Below are 16925 nucleotides of genomic sequence, written 5' to 3' on the forward strand. Positions count from 1 at the left end.
TAAGTTTCATTTGGCCTAAGCATGGCAGATCTCAGGGCTCAGGACAGGGGAAGCCACTCTAGATGCATCTGGATGAGAGAAAGGGAGGACGTGTGCAGATCATTAAGATGCCACCTCCAGGAAGTGAGCACTCCACTGCAGAGGCCACGTGCAGTCACCGAAACATCCTCGTCTGGCATTTATGATGAGCTCTCCAGCTGCAGAGTGGAGAATGGATTGAAGGGTAAACTGAGGCAACACCTGAGACAGAGAGACTAGGTGACAGAGGCGACACTTAATGGGGAAACAACAATGTCTTTTGCTAGGTTAGTGAAACTGAAGAAGGAAAACGAGCAATTTAAGATCAACACAGAGGTGTAATGGGCAAGATTCGAAGATTGAGTGTCTTTTGTGATTAAGGAAAAGACAAAAATCTGTGATGACTTCCATGTGTCTGGCTGAACATTTGGATGGATTCTTTACCCATCTGAAAGGTGGGCACTGGAAACAGTCCCATACCTAGGCCGAATCCCAATGTGGGGACAAAATAGCTCCTGAGTCCCAAGCATTACACCAACTAGAAACAAATAAAAACAATCTTAATGAAAGAAACTCGACCTCTCTGACTCCTTGACCAGGAGGCTGGCCTTCAGGATGACCGGACCAGATCACTCACATCTTCTCCCTTAACACCATCATTATGACCAGAGAAGGCTTGTCTGATTGGTTTGAGAAACACAGGGGCCATCCCTGTTTGATGTTGGGGTCGAACACTAACAACATGCTGGAAGATTTAGGCTCCACCGAGGAGCGGAAAAAACAGGAGGTTTGCTAAGTGGTCCCAACATGTGCCTCAATTTTCACTCCACCCTCATTGTTAGTTCATGTTGGCTCATGGCCTGTGAATGTTGGGAGATGAGCAGGGGACAGGGGCCAAGTAGTTCTACTCTTACAAAGCTAAAGCTTCGACTTTCTCACCTTTCTAACGTCCGTGCAACAAATCAATCCAAGGCCAACTAACACCCTCTCCCAGCTATGAGACACTGATTTGAAATTCTGTGGTCTCAGGAGAGGTAAAAAACAGAAAAAAAAAAAATTCACGATGGCCTTTTCTTCCCAGTCGTAATAAGGAAGATAGAGAAGGCTGAAGAAACCAGGGACATCACTGCCCCCCATCACCTGGGTGTCTCTCCTCCACCTGTCCCCCCTCAGGTGAGGACAGACCCAGGGACTTAGCACCAGCACCTCTCCCTCTGACATACCCCTTGCGGGACTCCCTACTGCTCTCATCCCAACACGACTACTCCCCAGGTCACCTCTGCTGAGAGTCTCCCCCTCATGAGATCCTGGTCACAGTGGTGCTATCTCAGTCACCCTCCTCTTCTGTGTTCTGGGGTCTGGGATCAGAGTTAGCCTGGCTCTGAGTCAGCTGTGACTCTGTCTCTTAAGGGCACAATGCCAAACATTAAGAGCCCTGATTGGACTCTCCTGTTTCCCCACCTTGAACTCTCCTTCTCAGTGTCCTCCATGGGGTGCTCTGTCACTACCCAGTCATGAGTTATATTCTCAGTGCCAGGGCCACTTCATTTCTTAAATAATTCACTCTTAGTTTGGCATCTCCTTTCCCAACTCATAGGCTGATGACCCCAATAATTCATCTATAGTCCACTGTCCTGTAACAAGCAGAGAAAAAAGACTCAACAAAAGTAATATCTTTTTATTTCTTGAGAATCACTCCAGGATCCAAGAAGAGAAATCACTGAGCTTAAATAGAGGCCACTCATAGATAGGGAAAAGGGATGTCTTTGGGCATCTCAATGGATAACCTACTAAGGTATAAGAGTATAATTTTTAAAATGATAAGCATATTATTTTCATAAAATAGAGAATGAACATGTGTCAAATATTTTATTCTACTGATAGGTTAATAAGACCAGTAAGATGGTAAATCTTTGCCAATGAACATTTTTAAAACACATTATTTATAATCTCACTCCTCAGTATAAAACTTTTGTTTTCCTTAACCCACCATTCGGAGTGCTTGAACCTGACAGATCAGGATGACATGGGACCTGGGCAATGGACAGAAGAGTGGGGAGGCAGGGCTGCCCCAGAGTATGTCTGGTCACCAGGTCACAGGATGGTGTGTCTAGGTCTGGACACCAGGGGGTGTGCGGGTACCATTCCTGAGGAGTCTGGAGGTGATCAGAGTTGAAACCAGCCTCCTGGCCCTGCCTGGTGCCATCTGCTCAGGGCTCACAGCTGTGACCTCCCCACCCCCTGGGCCCACATGGCCCTATCCATGCCCAAGCCCCAACATCCTCAGACACAGGGGCCTGACTCAGGGCCCAGTGTGGTGTCAAAGAGCTGGGGGGAGGGAGGGTCTCATTTGCATGAACGGACCCTCCCTCTGTCAGAGTATGAAGAGGGGAAGCGAGAGATGTGGGGAAGCTCTGCTTCAGCTGTGGGGCCACAGAGACAGGACTCGGGGACAATCTCCACCATGGCCTGGTCCCCTCTCCTCCTCACCCTCCTTGCTCACTGCACAGGTGACTATCTACTGAGCCAGGGAAAGGACATGGGGAAGACCATGGGTTCCCGCTGTCTCCTCTTGTCTCTAGACCAGAATCACCATGTCTGTGTCTCTCCCACTTCCAGGGTCCTGGGCCCAGTCTGTGCTGACTCAGCCACCCTCAGCGTCTGGGGCCCTGGGCCAGAGGGTCACTATCTCCTGCACCGGCAGCAGCTCCAACATCGGGGGTGGCTATAATGTGCACTGGTACCAGCAGCTTTCAGGAAAGGCCCCCAAACTCCTCATCTATGAAGACAGCAAACGGCCCTCGGGGATCCCTGATCGCTTCTCTGGCTCCAAGTCTGGCAGTTCGGCCTCCCTGACCATCACTGGGCTCCAGCCTGACGACGAGGCTGATTATTATTGTCACTCCTATGACGGAAGCCTTGATGCTCACACAGTGTTCCAGGCCAGCGGGGAAGTGAGACAAGAACCTGCCGTCTGCCCAGAGATGGGGCTTCCCGGTGCGGCCCCCACCGACGGCCAAGCCAGCTGCTTCCTTTCTTTGTTTCTTTTGCCTAAAACTGGGGTGTGAGGCCCACTTAAGATAACTCTGTCTAGAGGGAGTGTTCTCCTCTTGAATTCTGTCCCCTAACCTGTCCTTGGTAGCAACATATGGTCTGATATTCCTAAATCAAGCAGAAATCTCTGCACACCAGCCACAGGCTGCCCTGGAAACAGAGGCCATGAGGGATGCTTTAATCTGCTGGGGTTTTCCTAGCAAGACTGGGGCCTTCACCACTCATGACCAGTAATTTATTTTCTCAAAGTTCTGGAGGCTGGATGTCCCAGGCCAAGGTGCCTGCAGATTTGTTTTCCCCTGAGGCCTCTCTGTTTAGTCTGCAGACGGCCACCTCCTCTCTCAGTTCTTTCATGGCCTTTTCTCTGTGTGGGCACAGCTTAGTTTTTCTCACCCTTTTTATAGGGACGCCAGTCCTAGTGCATTAGGGCCCCACCCTAATGATGTCAGTACTCTTGATTAGTGTCTTCTAGGTCCTATCTCCACATATAATCACACAGGGATCAGGGGTTTGACATATGAAATTTCAGGAGGCACAATTCAGTCTATGACAAGGGACATAGAGTGTGGCTGTGTCTGACCCAGGAAAGTCATCATCCCACAGGTCATCCGTCAACACCATTTACTGAACACCTACTACATGCCAGGATTGAGATGGGATCATTAGGTCAGGAAACGGTATAAACAACATGGGAAGGGTCCAGCCCCTAGGGAGCTGGTTAAGTCAGGGCAAAGAGTGAGGACCAAAAAGTAAAGATATGAGTAAGAACAAGAATTGTGTGAGGAAAATAAAGAAAGTTGAGGTAAGCAAGGGGTGGGAGGAGCCTTAGAGATGCTGGCAAGGAAGATATAGAGTCTGAAGAAGTTTATGAAATCCAGCTGCTAAATAGTCCTGCAAGAGGAACAGAGCATAAGGTGCAGAATAGTCCTGTTCTGCATGTTTCAGAGTAGCCAGTACTGAGGAATGGGGTGTGGTGAAGAGAGAAACTGAGGCTGGGCTCTTAGACACTGTATTGGTGTGAGTGAGCTGCAGCCAACTTAGAGACCATTATCAACTGTACCCTGCTGACGCAGAATTATTTATAACACACATATTCAAGAAATAAGATGAGTTCCAGACAAATGATATTACTTGCCAAGAGTTCTAGAAATCCACACCTCTGAATTACTCTCAACAAATTTGATGAAAATTTCACCTGTGCCTGTTAAAATTTCCAAATATTGTTAGAAGAATAAAACTTAGGAATGAATTCAGTCCCCTCACTCTCAATGGTGTCCCCATGTTAGAAAACTTTGTCTTTGGAAAGCACAGTATCCCACCGTTTCCACCAGATCAATTGATACAATCCACAGGGAGTAGGATTCTGGCACTGAGTTGTGTTTCAATGTTTGCAGAAGTTTAGTTTATGGAACAAAACATTATAACACCTACTTTGCAATATCTTCCATTTTCCCTATGACAAAAAGGAGCCAACAGCACTGGACAGGCCAAGGAGACTGAGACTTGGCTTCAGACTGGACCAAGGCCTTAGAGCAGGGGGTCTGTGGTCCTGCTGGGCAGAGTCAAGGCTGGTAGGTCAACTCATCCCTCTTTCAGTTGTCCCTGTGGGTAATGTGAAGATTGTGCTGGGAATCAGGTGTTAGAAAGTGCTTGTTATGCCACAGGACAGACTCCTGTAGAAGATTAAAAACGTTATTAGAAATCAAAATGTGATGGAATGCACCTAAAGAAGAATAAATGCCATACTTCAGAGATTGGGAGGAAGGAAGGACTCACTGCATTGGTTCACATTAGAAGAAGTTGCTGACACAGCCATGGGCAGCCCCCTCCCAACAGACGGCAAGAGCGCATAAGACTTCATGAGTCAAGAGTAGGGTGCTGCAGATACCATTGCCATATGGTGGTCCAACACAGCCACAACCACAGCCACTGCCACTGCAAGGGTGGCTAACAGCCACAGTAGCAGCCAATGCCACTGCAGCATCCATCACCACTGTGCAGGTGGCCCATCAACCACTTGACTGCGTTAGCAGGGGGAAAGTCATCATCGGAGTCTGGGGAAAGAGGTGAGTGACTACAAACCTGCAACTCAGTGGCCAAACCCACAGGGAGAATTGTGCCGCTACACACAGTAGAACACCTGGGGGTAGGAGGTACGTGCACAACCCACACAACTGCCTTGATCCAGGGAGAGGCACACATGGAACCCACCAAGTGTGTAGAAATCCACAATACCCAAATAGAGTAAGGAAGAAAATTCCCATCCCCACCAACCCATCCCCCAACTGGGGGAAGCAAGGACCCAAGAGAAACCTCTGCCTGTAGGAAAGAGGAAATAAAATCTACCCAGAGTCACCCATTCAACCTGATGAGCTCAAGTGTACCCCAGTGCACTCATCAGGGAAATGGGATGCTAGCTGGTGTGCCAAAAAGCCCACTCAGGGATACACACCTAAGCCTAAGAGTGGCAGGGCATCCAGGTGCTTCTCCCAAGAATTTGAGAGCTTGCCTACATACTCAACCAACCAACACAGTGTCAGTAACCTCACCAAAGAATCACCAAGTGCCCCAGTGCCACATCCATGGAGGCAGTAACATGCGACTCCAGCAGTGAAGATGAGCAAAGCGCCTACACAGAGACCACACTACAGCATCGACCTGGAACTGATTGAAAACACCACACTCAATGGTCAATATGAAACACATCTACAGGAGGCAGTCTGTCTCCTCAAAGCCCACTGTAAACTAATAGAAGGAGCAACTGCTCTACCAAATAACCAGACATCAATACGCAAATATTAGAAATAAGAAAAAACACGAAAAATGACACCACCAAAGTAATACAATAATTCTCAAGAACCAAAGGACTAAAAAGGAATATTGAGCAACAGTCTTAAGGAGACTCAATGAGATACAAAGAGACTCAGACAACAAAACAAAATGAGAAATATACAAGATATGAAGGAGGAAGTTTATATGAGATTGATAGCATAAAAAATAATGTAGCAGAACTCCTGGGACTGAAGGATTCATTGAACAAAACAAAATAGAGCTTAAGCAGCAAGTTAGAGCATGCCCTGGTACGTAGGCAGGAGCCAAGGGCAAGATTCCCCCACCTCATAGAAGGCAGAGGATGTGCAGGGAACAAGGCAGGAGCTGTGGGCAGCCTCCCCTGCTCCACTGAAGGTAGGAGCATGCCACAAACACCACTTCTGTGTGGGTGAATCACTACAGCCACTGCTTCAGCCACTGCCACTACAAGAGTGGCTCACCACCACAGTACAAGACACAGCCACCATGCAGGCAGCCTGCTGCCACTTGACTGCATTGACACCAGCAGAGCCATCAGCACAGCCAAGAAAAAAAGAGGAAGTCTTTCTCCTAAACACCCAGAGCAGAATAATAGAAAAGGCAACTGCTCTACCAGATAATCATACATCGACACAGAGATACTAGAGATATGAGAAAAGAAGACACAGATTTTCTAACATTTTCATTCCAAAAAGATCCTCTCTGAGATACATTATAGTCAAACCAGCTAGGCTGAAATACAAAGAGAGAATCCTAAAAGCAGCTAAAGAAAAATGTCAAGTCACTTATAAGGGAGCCCCCATCAGACTCACAGCAGAGTTCTCAAGAGAAACCCTACAGGCAAGATGAAAATGGGTTGATGTATTTAAAACACTTACAGAGAAAACTGCCAGGCAATAATATTATGCTCAGAAAGACTATCGTTCAGAAATGAAGGAGAAATCGTGTGTTTCTCAGACCGAGAAAAACTATGGGAGTTCACGACCACAGGACCATACCTACAAGAAATCCTACAGGGAGTCCAGCATCTGGATTCCGAAAAATGATAATCAATATCCTTAACACACAAGAAAGAGCAAAAGTCACTACTAGAACAAAAGTACAAACCACAAAGAGAAAGAAACTACATATTCCCACCTCCAAAATCCAACAAACACTAAATACAAACAATAAATGGGTAAGAAAGGAACAAAAGATATTTAAAGCATCTGAACAAAAATTGATAAAATGCCAGGGTAAGAAAATAACTTTCAGAACAACCCTAAATGTGAAAGGATTAGATTCTCCACTCAAAAGATGCAGACTGACTGTTTAGATTAAAAAGCTAGATGTGACTGTATGCTGTCTTTAAGAGACTCATCTCCACTGTAAAGACACACACAGACTAACACAAAATAGATGGAAAAAGATATACCACAAAAGTGGACAGCAAAAACGAGTAGGAATAGCTATTCTGATTTTGGATAAAATGGACTATAATTTGAAAACCATAAACATAGACCAAGAATGCCATTATATAATGATAAAGGGATCTATCCAGCAAAAGACATAACAAACATAAATATATATGCATCCAACGCCAGAGCACCCCGATATATAGAGCAAATACTATTAGACATAAAGAAAGAGATAGACCCCAATATGATAATACTGAAGGAACTAACACCCGTCTCTGAGCACTGGGCAGATGGTCCATGCAACAAATCTACAGATAAACACAGCATTTACATTACACTTCAGACCAATTGGACCTGGCAGATATTTACAGAGCATTTTATTCAATAACTGTAGAATATACATTCTTCTCATCAGCACATGATACATTCTCCAGAATAGATCATATGTTGGATCACAAATCAAGTCTCAACAAATTTAAAATTATGGAAATCATTTAAAGTATATTTTCTGACCACAATGGATTAAAACGACAAATTAATAACAAGTGACACTCTGGAAATTATACAAACATGTCGAAATTAAACAATATGCTCCTAAATGACCTATGGGTCTAAGAAGAAATTAAACTGGACATCAAAAAATTTCTTGAAACTATCAAAAATAAAAGCACATCATACCAAAATCTCTGGGATATTGCAAAAGCAGTACCAAGAGGGTAGTTTTTTAAGATAAATGTGTCTGTTTTTAAGCCAGTACCGTGCTGTTTTGGTTACAATAGATCTGTAATATAACTTGAAGTCAGGTAGTGTTATGCCTCCAAATTTATTTTTCTTTGCTCAGGATTGCCTTAGCTCTTCGGGGTCTTTTGTTATTCCACTTGAGTGTTGGGGATGCTTTTTCTGTTTTTGTGAAGAATGTCATTGGTATTTTGACGGGAATTGCACTGAATCTGTAGATTTCTTTGGGTAGAATGGATATTTTCATGATGTGAATTCTTCCCGTCCAACAGCACGGTACGTCATCCCATCTTTTTATGTCCTCTTTAACTTCTTTTGGTTGTGTTTTGTAGTTTCTCATTGTGGAAGATCTTTCACCTCTTTGGTTAAATGGATTCCTGGTTATGTTATTTTTTTGATGACTATTGTATATGGACTTCCTTTTCGATTTCTTTTCTGCTAGTTTGTTACTGGATTCAAAAAGTGCTATCCATTTGCAGGTGTTTATTTTCTACCCTGCAACATTATTGAAAGTGTTAATAGCTCTAAGAGTTTTTTGGTAGCGTCTTTAGGTTTTTCTCTGTACAAGATCATGTCTTCTGCAAACAGGGACAGTTTGACTTCATCTTTTCCAATCTGGATGCCCTTTATTTCTTTCTCTTGACTGGTTCCAATATTATGGTAAATAGGAATGGGGAGAGTGGGCATCCTTGTCTTGTTCCTGTTCCTAAGGATGATATCGGTGATTGGTTTGTTGAAAATGGCTTTTATTCTGTTAAGATATTTTCCTTCTATACCTAATTTGCTGAGAGTCTTTATCATGAAGTGATGTTGAATTTTGTCAAATGCTTTTTCTGCATCTATTGAGATAATCACCTGGTTTTGTCCTCAGTTTTACTGATGTGGCATATCACACTTACTGACTTGCATATGTTGAACCAACTTTACATCCCTGGGATGAATTCCACTTGATCATGGTGTCTAGTTTTTTTGATGTGTTGTGGTAGTCTGGTTCCTAATATCTTATTGAGGATTTTTGCATCTGTGTTCATCAAGGATATTGGTCTGTAATTTTCTTTTCTTTTTTTTTGTTTTTGCTGTATCTATATCTGATTTTAGTAATAGGATGATGCTGGCCTCATAGAATGAGTTTGGGAGAATGGCTTCTGTTTGAATTTTTTGCAGAAGTTTGAAAAGAAGTCATATTAATTCTTCATTAAAGGTTTGATAGAATTCAGCTGTAAAGTCCTCCAGTCCAACCAGTTCCATCTGTGCAGTGTTGCTCAAACTGAGAAATGAGGCTTCAGGCAACCAGCAGAATTTTAAAAAACAGAGGAAGATATTATTTCTAATGGTGAAATACTAGAATCATTTTTATTTTGTTCTGGTACTACACATGATGGCTGCTGACATAGTTATAGGGAAAGATTTTAACCATGGAATTTCTATCAAATCAATAATGGAGTAATAAAATATAAAAAATACTTTAAAAATGAAAATTTATATTTTAGCGGTATTGGTTAGAGTCACCATTATTACCTAGAAGACAACAGAGTGTACGAAACGTTTTTGAATTATTAAGAAAACCATCAAGTTCAAAATAAGTAAAATAAAATATATTGCTTCTTTGTTTTATGCCAAATTTCATTGCCACTTTAATTGTATTACTCAAAACTGGAAATCAACCAAATATCCATGAGGAGGTGAGTGGATAAAAAATTCTGGTATATCTGTACAATACTCTGAGCCGTATAAGGAAATGAACAACATATGGAGAAATATAAAGAAGTAAAATAACTATACACATGATGTGGATGAATGTAAAAATCATAATGCTCTGTGGGGGGGGAAAAAGAGTGCATGCTTTACAATTACAATTTAGATGAAATTCTAAAAATTTCAATCAATAAAATCCGAAGTCTTACTCTATAACAAAAGACTAAATATTTCCTTCATAATATCGTGAAAAAATACCCTTTCCCACCACTTCCATTCCACATTATCCCGAAGGTCCTAGGCATTGTAATAAGGGAAGAAAAAGCAAGAAAAGCATACTAATTGGAATAGAAGAAATAAACCTTTCTTTCCCTACAGACAATTTGATTGTTCACATAAATATACTAATGAATATATGTTAATGTATATAAATTAATGATTTTAATATATATACACATATCAATTAAAATAAAGTGCTTGGAAATTTAAATTTTATTTTAGTTTTTATTTTAAAGATGACGGGTGAGGGGATCTTAACCCTTGACTTGGTGGTGTCAGCACCACACCCTCCCAAGTGAGCCATGGGCTGCTCTTGGAAATTTAAATTTAATGACCAGAATTTAATCTGTGATACTACAGAAAACCAAATACCGGAGAATAAATTGAACAAAAATTTGCAAGGTGTACTGACACTAGAGTTGCCAAATGGAGATGGATTGTTAAGCTTTTTCAATAATGGAGCAATATATTTACATGGACACACATGAAATTCAGCCTCTACTTCCCATCATATAAAAAAATCAATAAACGGAAATGAAGTAATATCTTAAAGTATTTAAAACAACAACAGCAACACAAAAGTATATATTTATGGCTCTAAGGTTTTTTCCCCTATTACATACACGTGGGGAACAATGTTGGTTTTCAGTGATTGTGTAAATGCGCAATGGTTAGATCAGGATAGTCAGCTTATTCATCATTACAATGCGCAATCGTACTTTGTGTCCTTGACCAATACCTCATTAGCCCCCCGCCCTCTAACCCTCTGCTCCCCTTTTCCACCTCTAGTAACCATGTTTCTTTTCTCTCTTTCTAAGAGTTCAATGTGTTACTGTGATTGTTGTTTCTTTCTTTCTCTCTGTCTCTCTTTGTTTATTTGTTTGTTTACAGATTAAGCTCCTGGTTATGAGTGAGAACATGTGGTATTTCTCTCTCTGGACTTGGGCTGTTTCACTTAGGATAGTCTTCTCCAGGCTCATCCATGTTGCTGCAGATGGTAGAATTTCATTCTCATTCATGGCTGAGTAGTATTTCATTGCGTATATGGACCACATTTCCTAATCCAGTCATCTGTCAACGGACATTTAGGTTGGCTCCATCACTGGCTATTGTACATAGAGGTGCAATAAACATGGGAGTGCAGGTATCCCTTTGACATGATGATTTCCAGTCCTCTGGATATAACCCCAGTGGTGGGATTGCTGAATCATGTGGTAGTTATGTCTGTAGTTGTTTGAGGAGCATCCATACTGTTCTCTGTAATGGTTGTACTAATTTACAGTCTCACCAACAGTGCAGAAGGCTTCCTCTTTCTCTGCATCCTCAACAAAATTTGTTATTCTGTCTTTTTTTCTAACAGGCAGTCTCACTGGGGTGAGGTGATATCTCAAAGTGGTTTTGATTTGCCTTTCCCTGATGATTTGTGATGTTGAGCATTTTTTTACATACCTGTTGGCCATTTGTATGTCTTCCTGTCGTCAGTGTCTATTCAGCTCCTTTGCCCATTTTTTGATTGGATTATTTCTTTTTAGGCATATAAACGGACATGTGGACCAATGGAACAGAAACAGAGAACCCAGAAATCAATCCACATATTTACAAACAACTGATCTTTGACAAGGGCACCAAGAACGTACACTGGGGAGAAGACTGCTTCTTCAATACATGGTGCTGGCAAAACTGGATATTGACACATAGAAGAATGAAACTTGATCCGTACCTCTCACCATAAACCAAAATCAACTCAAAATAGATTAAAGACTTAAACATAAGACCTGAAATTTTAAAGCTCCTAGAAGAAAACTTAGCGGAAACACTCCAGGATTAAGGACTGGGCAAAGACTCTATGAATAACATCTCGAAAGCACAGACCACAAAACAAAAAATAATCAAATGGGATGACATCAAATGAGAAAGCTTCTGCACAGTGAAAGAAAAAACAGTGTTAAAAGACAACCCACAAAATCGGAGAAAATATTTGCAAACTGCACATCTGACAAGAGATTAATATCCAAAATATACAAAGAGCTCAAACAACTTTACAGCAAAAACCCCACAAATTTGTTTTTTCTTATATAATTTAAAAAAATAGTTCACAATTTTTATTACATTTTCTCATTTAAAATTATAAACTTCATATGTAGGAAAATGATTACACTATTTGGCAAGTAATATAAAAGAAAATTTTACCAAATAAAACATTTTCTTACATCAAGATGGTAAGCAAAATTTTCAGCCATCAGTAGATGGGTATAAAAGCAGGTTTTATAATTATTATTATTATTATCCCTTCTTATTTTATTTTATTTTATCAATATACAATGTAGTTGATTTTAGTGTCCCTTTACCGAATCCTTCCTCCCCCTCCCTCTCCCTGCTTCCTCCCATCAACATCATATCTGTTCACTTGTCTTAACAAGTTCAAGGAATTGTGATTGTTGTGTCTTCTTCCCTGCCCCCCATTTGTTTGTGTATTTATTTATTTATTTTCAGCTCCCCAAAATAAGTGAGAACATGTGGTATTTCTCTTTCTGTGCCTGACTTATTTCATTTAATAGAATTTTTTCTAAGTTCATCTGTGTTGCTGCAAATGGTACTATTTCATTCTTTTTTAGAGCAGAGTAGTATCCCATTGTGTAGATATACAACATTTTCCATACCCACTCATCTGATGATGGACATTTGGGCTGGTTCCAACTCTTGGTTATTGTAAATAGTGCTGCAACATACATTGGAGTACAGGTATCCCTTCGACATGATGATTTCCATTCCTCGGGGCACATTCCGTGCAGTGGGATACCTGGGTCATATGGTAGATCTATCTGCAATTGTTTGAGGAACCTGCATACCATTTTCCATAGGGGCTGCACCATTTTGCAGCCTCACCAACCGTGTACGAGAGTTCCTTTTTCTCTGCAACCTCGCCAGCATTTATCATTCACAGTCTTTTGGATATTAGTTACTCCTAACATGGGTGAGATAGTATCTCAGTGTGTTTTTGATTTGCATTTCCTGAATGCTGAGTGATGTTGAGCATTTTTTCATGTGTCTGTTGGCCATTCGTATATCTTCCTTTGGGAAATGCCTTTTTAGCTCTTTTGCCCATTTTTTAATTGGGTTACTTGTTTTTTTGTTGTAAAGTTGTTTCAGTTCCTTGTATATTTTTTATATTAATCCTTTGTCAGATGTATATTATGCAAATATTTTCTCCCATTCTGTTGGTTGTCTTTTAACTCTGTTAATTGTTTGTTTTGCTGTGCAGAAGCTTTTTAGTTTGATATAATCCTCTTTGTTTATTTTTCCTTTGGTTGCCTGTGCTATTGAGGTCGTATTCACGAAGTCTGTGCCCACTCGTACTTCCTGGAGTGTTTCGCCTAAGTTTTCTTTAAGGAGTTTTATTGTTTCAGAGTGTACATTTAATTCTTTAATCCATTTTGAGATGATTTTAGTATATGGTGAGAGGTATGGGTCTAGTTTCATTCTTCTCCATATGGATATCCAGTTATCCCAGCACCATTTGCAGAAGAGGCGGTCTCTTCCCCAGTGTATAGGCTTGGTGCCTTTGTCAAAGACCAAATGGCTGGAGGTGTATGGGTTGACTTCTGGATTCTGTATTCTATTCCATTGATCCGTGTGTCTGTTGTTATGCCAGTGCTATGCTGTTTTGGTTATTATAGCTTTGCAGTATAGTTTCAAGCCAGGTAGTGTTATGCCTCCAGCTTTATTGTTTTTGCTCAGAATTGCTTTGGCTATTCATGGTCTTTTGTTATTCCTTATAAATGTTAGAATATTTTTTTTCCATTTCTGAGAAAAATGTCATTGGAATTTTGATGGGGATTGGATTGAATTTGTAGGTCACTTTGGGTAGTATGGACATTTTCACTATGTTGATTCTTCCAATCCAAGATCATGGGATATCTTTGGATCTTCTTGTGTCCTCTTTAATTTCTCTCAACAGTGGTTTGTAGTTTTCATTATAGAGATTTTTCACATCCTTGATTTACTCAATTCCTAAGTATTTTACTTTTTTGGTGGCTATTGTAAATGGGCAGGCTTTCTTGATTTCTTTTTCCTCATGTTCACTGTTGGAGTATGGAAATGCTACTGATTTTCTTGTGTTGATTTTTGTATCCTGCAACTCTGCTGAAATCATTTATCAACTCTAAGAGTTGTTTTTTGTAATGGCTTTAGGTTGTTTGATACATAGGTTCATGTCATCTGCAAACAGGGACAGTTTGACTTCATCTTTTCCAATCTGGATGCCCTTTATTCCCTTCTCTCCGCTAAGTGCTCTGGTTAGTACTTCCAATCCTATGTTGAGTAGGAGAGGTGAGAGTGGGCATCTTTGTCTAGTTCCTGTTCAGGATGATATTGGCAGTGGGCTTATCATATATGGCTTTAATTATGTTGAGATACTTTCCGTCTATACCTAACTTGTAGAGAGTTTTTATCATGAATGAATGTTGAATTTTGTCAAATGCTTTTTCAGCATCTTTAAGGATGATCATGTGGTGTTTGTCTTGGATTATATTGATGTGGTGTATCACATTGATTGATTTACATATGTTGAACCAACCTTGCATTCCTCGGATGAATCCCCATTAATCATGGTGCATAATTTTATCTATGTCCTGCTGAATTATGTTAGCTAGTATTTTGTTGAGGATTTTTGCATCTATATTTGTCAAGGATATTGGCTTGTAGCTTTCTTTTTTTGTTGTATCTTTGTCTGGTTTCAGTATCGGGGTGATGTTTGCTTCACAGAATGAGTGTGGGAGAGTGGCCTCTTTCAATCTTTTGGAATAGTTTGTAGAGAATTCGTATCCATTCCTCTTTGAAAGTTTGGTAGAATTCTGTAGTGAACCCATCTGGTCCTGGGCTTTTCTTTGTTGGGAGCCTTCTGATAACAGCTTCAATCTGTTTTATTTATTGGTCTGTTCAGATTTTCTATATCTTCTTGGCTCAGTTTTGGTAGTTTGTATGTCCAGTAATTTATCCACTTCCTCTAGACTTTCAAATTTGTTGGATATAGTTGGTTATAGTAGTCTCTAATGAAATCTTGTATTTCTGAGGTATCAGTTGTAATATCACCTTTTTATTTCCAGTTTTTGTTATTTGGGTCTTCTCTCTTCATTTTTTAGTTAGCCTTGCTAAAGGTTTGTCAATTTTATTTATCTTTTCAAAAAACCTACTTTTTGGTTCATTAATCTTTTGTATTTTTGGGGGGGTTTCTGTTTCATTAAGTTCTGCCTTGATCTTAATTATTTCTGTCTCTCTGGTAACTTTGGGTTTGGATTGTTCTTGTCTTCCTAGTTCTCTAAGGGGGAGTGTCAGGTTTTTTACTTGCCATCTTTCCATTCTTCTGAAATAAGCGTTTCATGTGATAAATTTCTGCCTTAGTAGTGCTTTTGCAGTATCCCACAGGTTTTGGTATGACATATAATAATTTTCATTAGTTTCAATAAATTTTTCAATTTCCCGTTTAATTTCTTTAGGGTCCCATATGTCATTAAGTAGAATGCTGTTTAATTTCCATGTATTTGTATAGTTTCCAGATTTTGTTTGTTCTTGTTTTCTAATTTTAATCCATTGTAATCTGAAAAAAATATATGGAATATTTCCAATTTTCTTGAATTTGTTGAGACTTGATTTGTGACCTAACATGTGATCTATCCTGGAGAATGTTCCATGTGCTGATGAGAAGAATAAATATTCTGAGTTTGTTGGACGCAATGTTCTGTAGATATCTGCCAAGTCCAATTGGTCTAACGCGTTGTTTAGATCTAGTGTTTCTCTGCTGATTCTTTGCCTAGATGCTCTGTCCAATGTGGAGAGTGGTTTGTTCAGTTTCCCTGCTATTATGGCATTAGTGTCTATCTCATTCTTTAGGTCTAATAGTGTTTGCATTATAAACCTGGCTACTCTGACATTAGGTGCATGTATATTAAAGACTGTTGTATCTTCTTGAAGGATACTTTTATCATTATATAGTGGCCTTCTTTATCTCTTTTTATGGTTTTTGGTTTAAAGTCTATTTTATGACATGTAAGAATAGCTATTCCAGCTTGTTTTTCATTTCTGTTTCATGGTATGTCTTTTTCCATCCTTTCACTCTTAGTCTATATGTGTCATTACAGGCGAGGTGAGTCTCTTGAAGGCAGCATATAGTTGGGTCCACCTTTTTAATCCAGTCCGTCCGTCTGTGTCTTTTGAGTTGGGAATTTAGTCCTTTTACATTAAGACTTGGTATTGAATAGTGTTGATTTACTCCTTGCATTTTATTGATTTTTGTTTGGATGTCTTAAGTATCTTTTGTTCCTTTCTTTTTGATTTACTGTTTGTTTTCTGTATTTCTTGGTTTCTTGGGGTGATAGATGAACTGTTTTTTCCTCTTTATTGTTAGCATCTTCATTTTACTAGTGGGTTTGTTTTTTCTTGAGTATTTATGGCAGTGGTGATTTTTTTCAGGTACCAAACCTAGTGCTCTCTTGAGAATTTCTTGTAAGGCTGGTTGTGTGGTAGTGAAAGCCTGCAGTTTTTGTTTGAGAAATATACTATTTGTCCTTCATTTTGGAGGGAAAGCTTTGCTGGGTAATGTATTCGTGCCTGGAAATCTTTGTCTTTTCGTATTTCGCATATATCATCCCATTCTTTTCTGGCTTTTAGTGTTTGTGATGAAAAGTCTGATGTTCGTCTTATTGGGGCTCCATTATAGGTGACTTGAAGCTTCTCTCTTGCAGCTTTTAAGATTCTCTCTTGGTCTTTGAGTTCTGTCAGTCTGAATATAACATGTGTTGGAGAGGACCTTTTAGGGTTGAATATGTGTGTGGATCTTTGAGCCTCCCGAATGAAGATCTGTGTCTTTCCGTATACCTGAGAAGTTTTCTGCCATTATTTCATTGAATATATTTTCAATGCCATTTCCTTTTTCCT

General features: G+C 40.2%; 1 gene segment (V, D, J or C); it reads left to right on the forward strand.

The window, feature by feature from the left end:
- Window positions 1-2435: 2435 nt before the first annotated feature.
- On the forward strand, window positions 2436-3086 carry LOC134370761 (immunoglobulin lambda variable 1-40-like). The segment is given in 2 exon segments: window positions 2436-2528; window positions 2638-3086. Coding segments are annotated over 2 exon segments (495 nt in total).
- The last annotated feature ends 13839 nt before the right edge of the window (window positions 3087-16925 follow it).

The sequence above is a fragment of the Cynocephalus volans genome, chromosome 2 (genome assembly GCF_027409185.1).
Source record: "Cynocephalus volans isolate mCynVol1 chromosome 2, mCynVol1.pri, whole genome shotgun sequence".
NCBI lineage: Eukaryota > Metazoa > Chordata > Mammalia > Dermoptera > Cynocephalidae > Cynocephalus > Cynocephalus volans.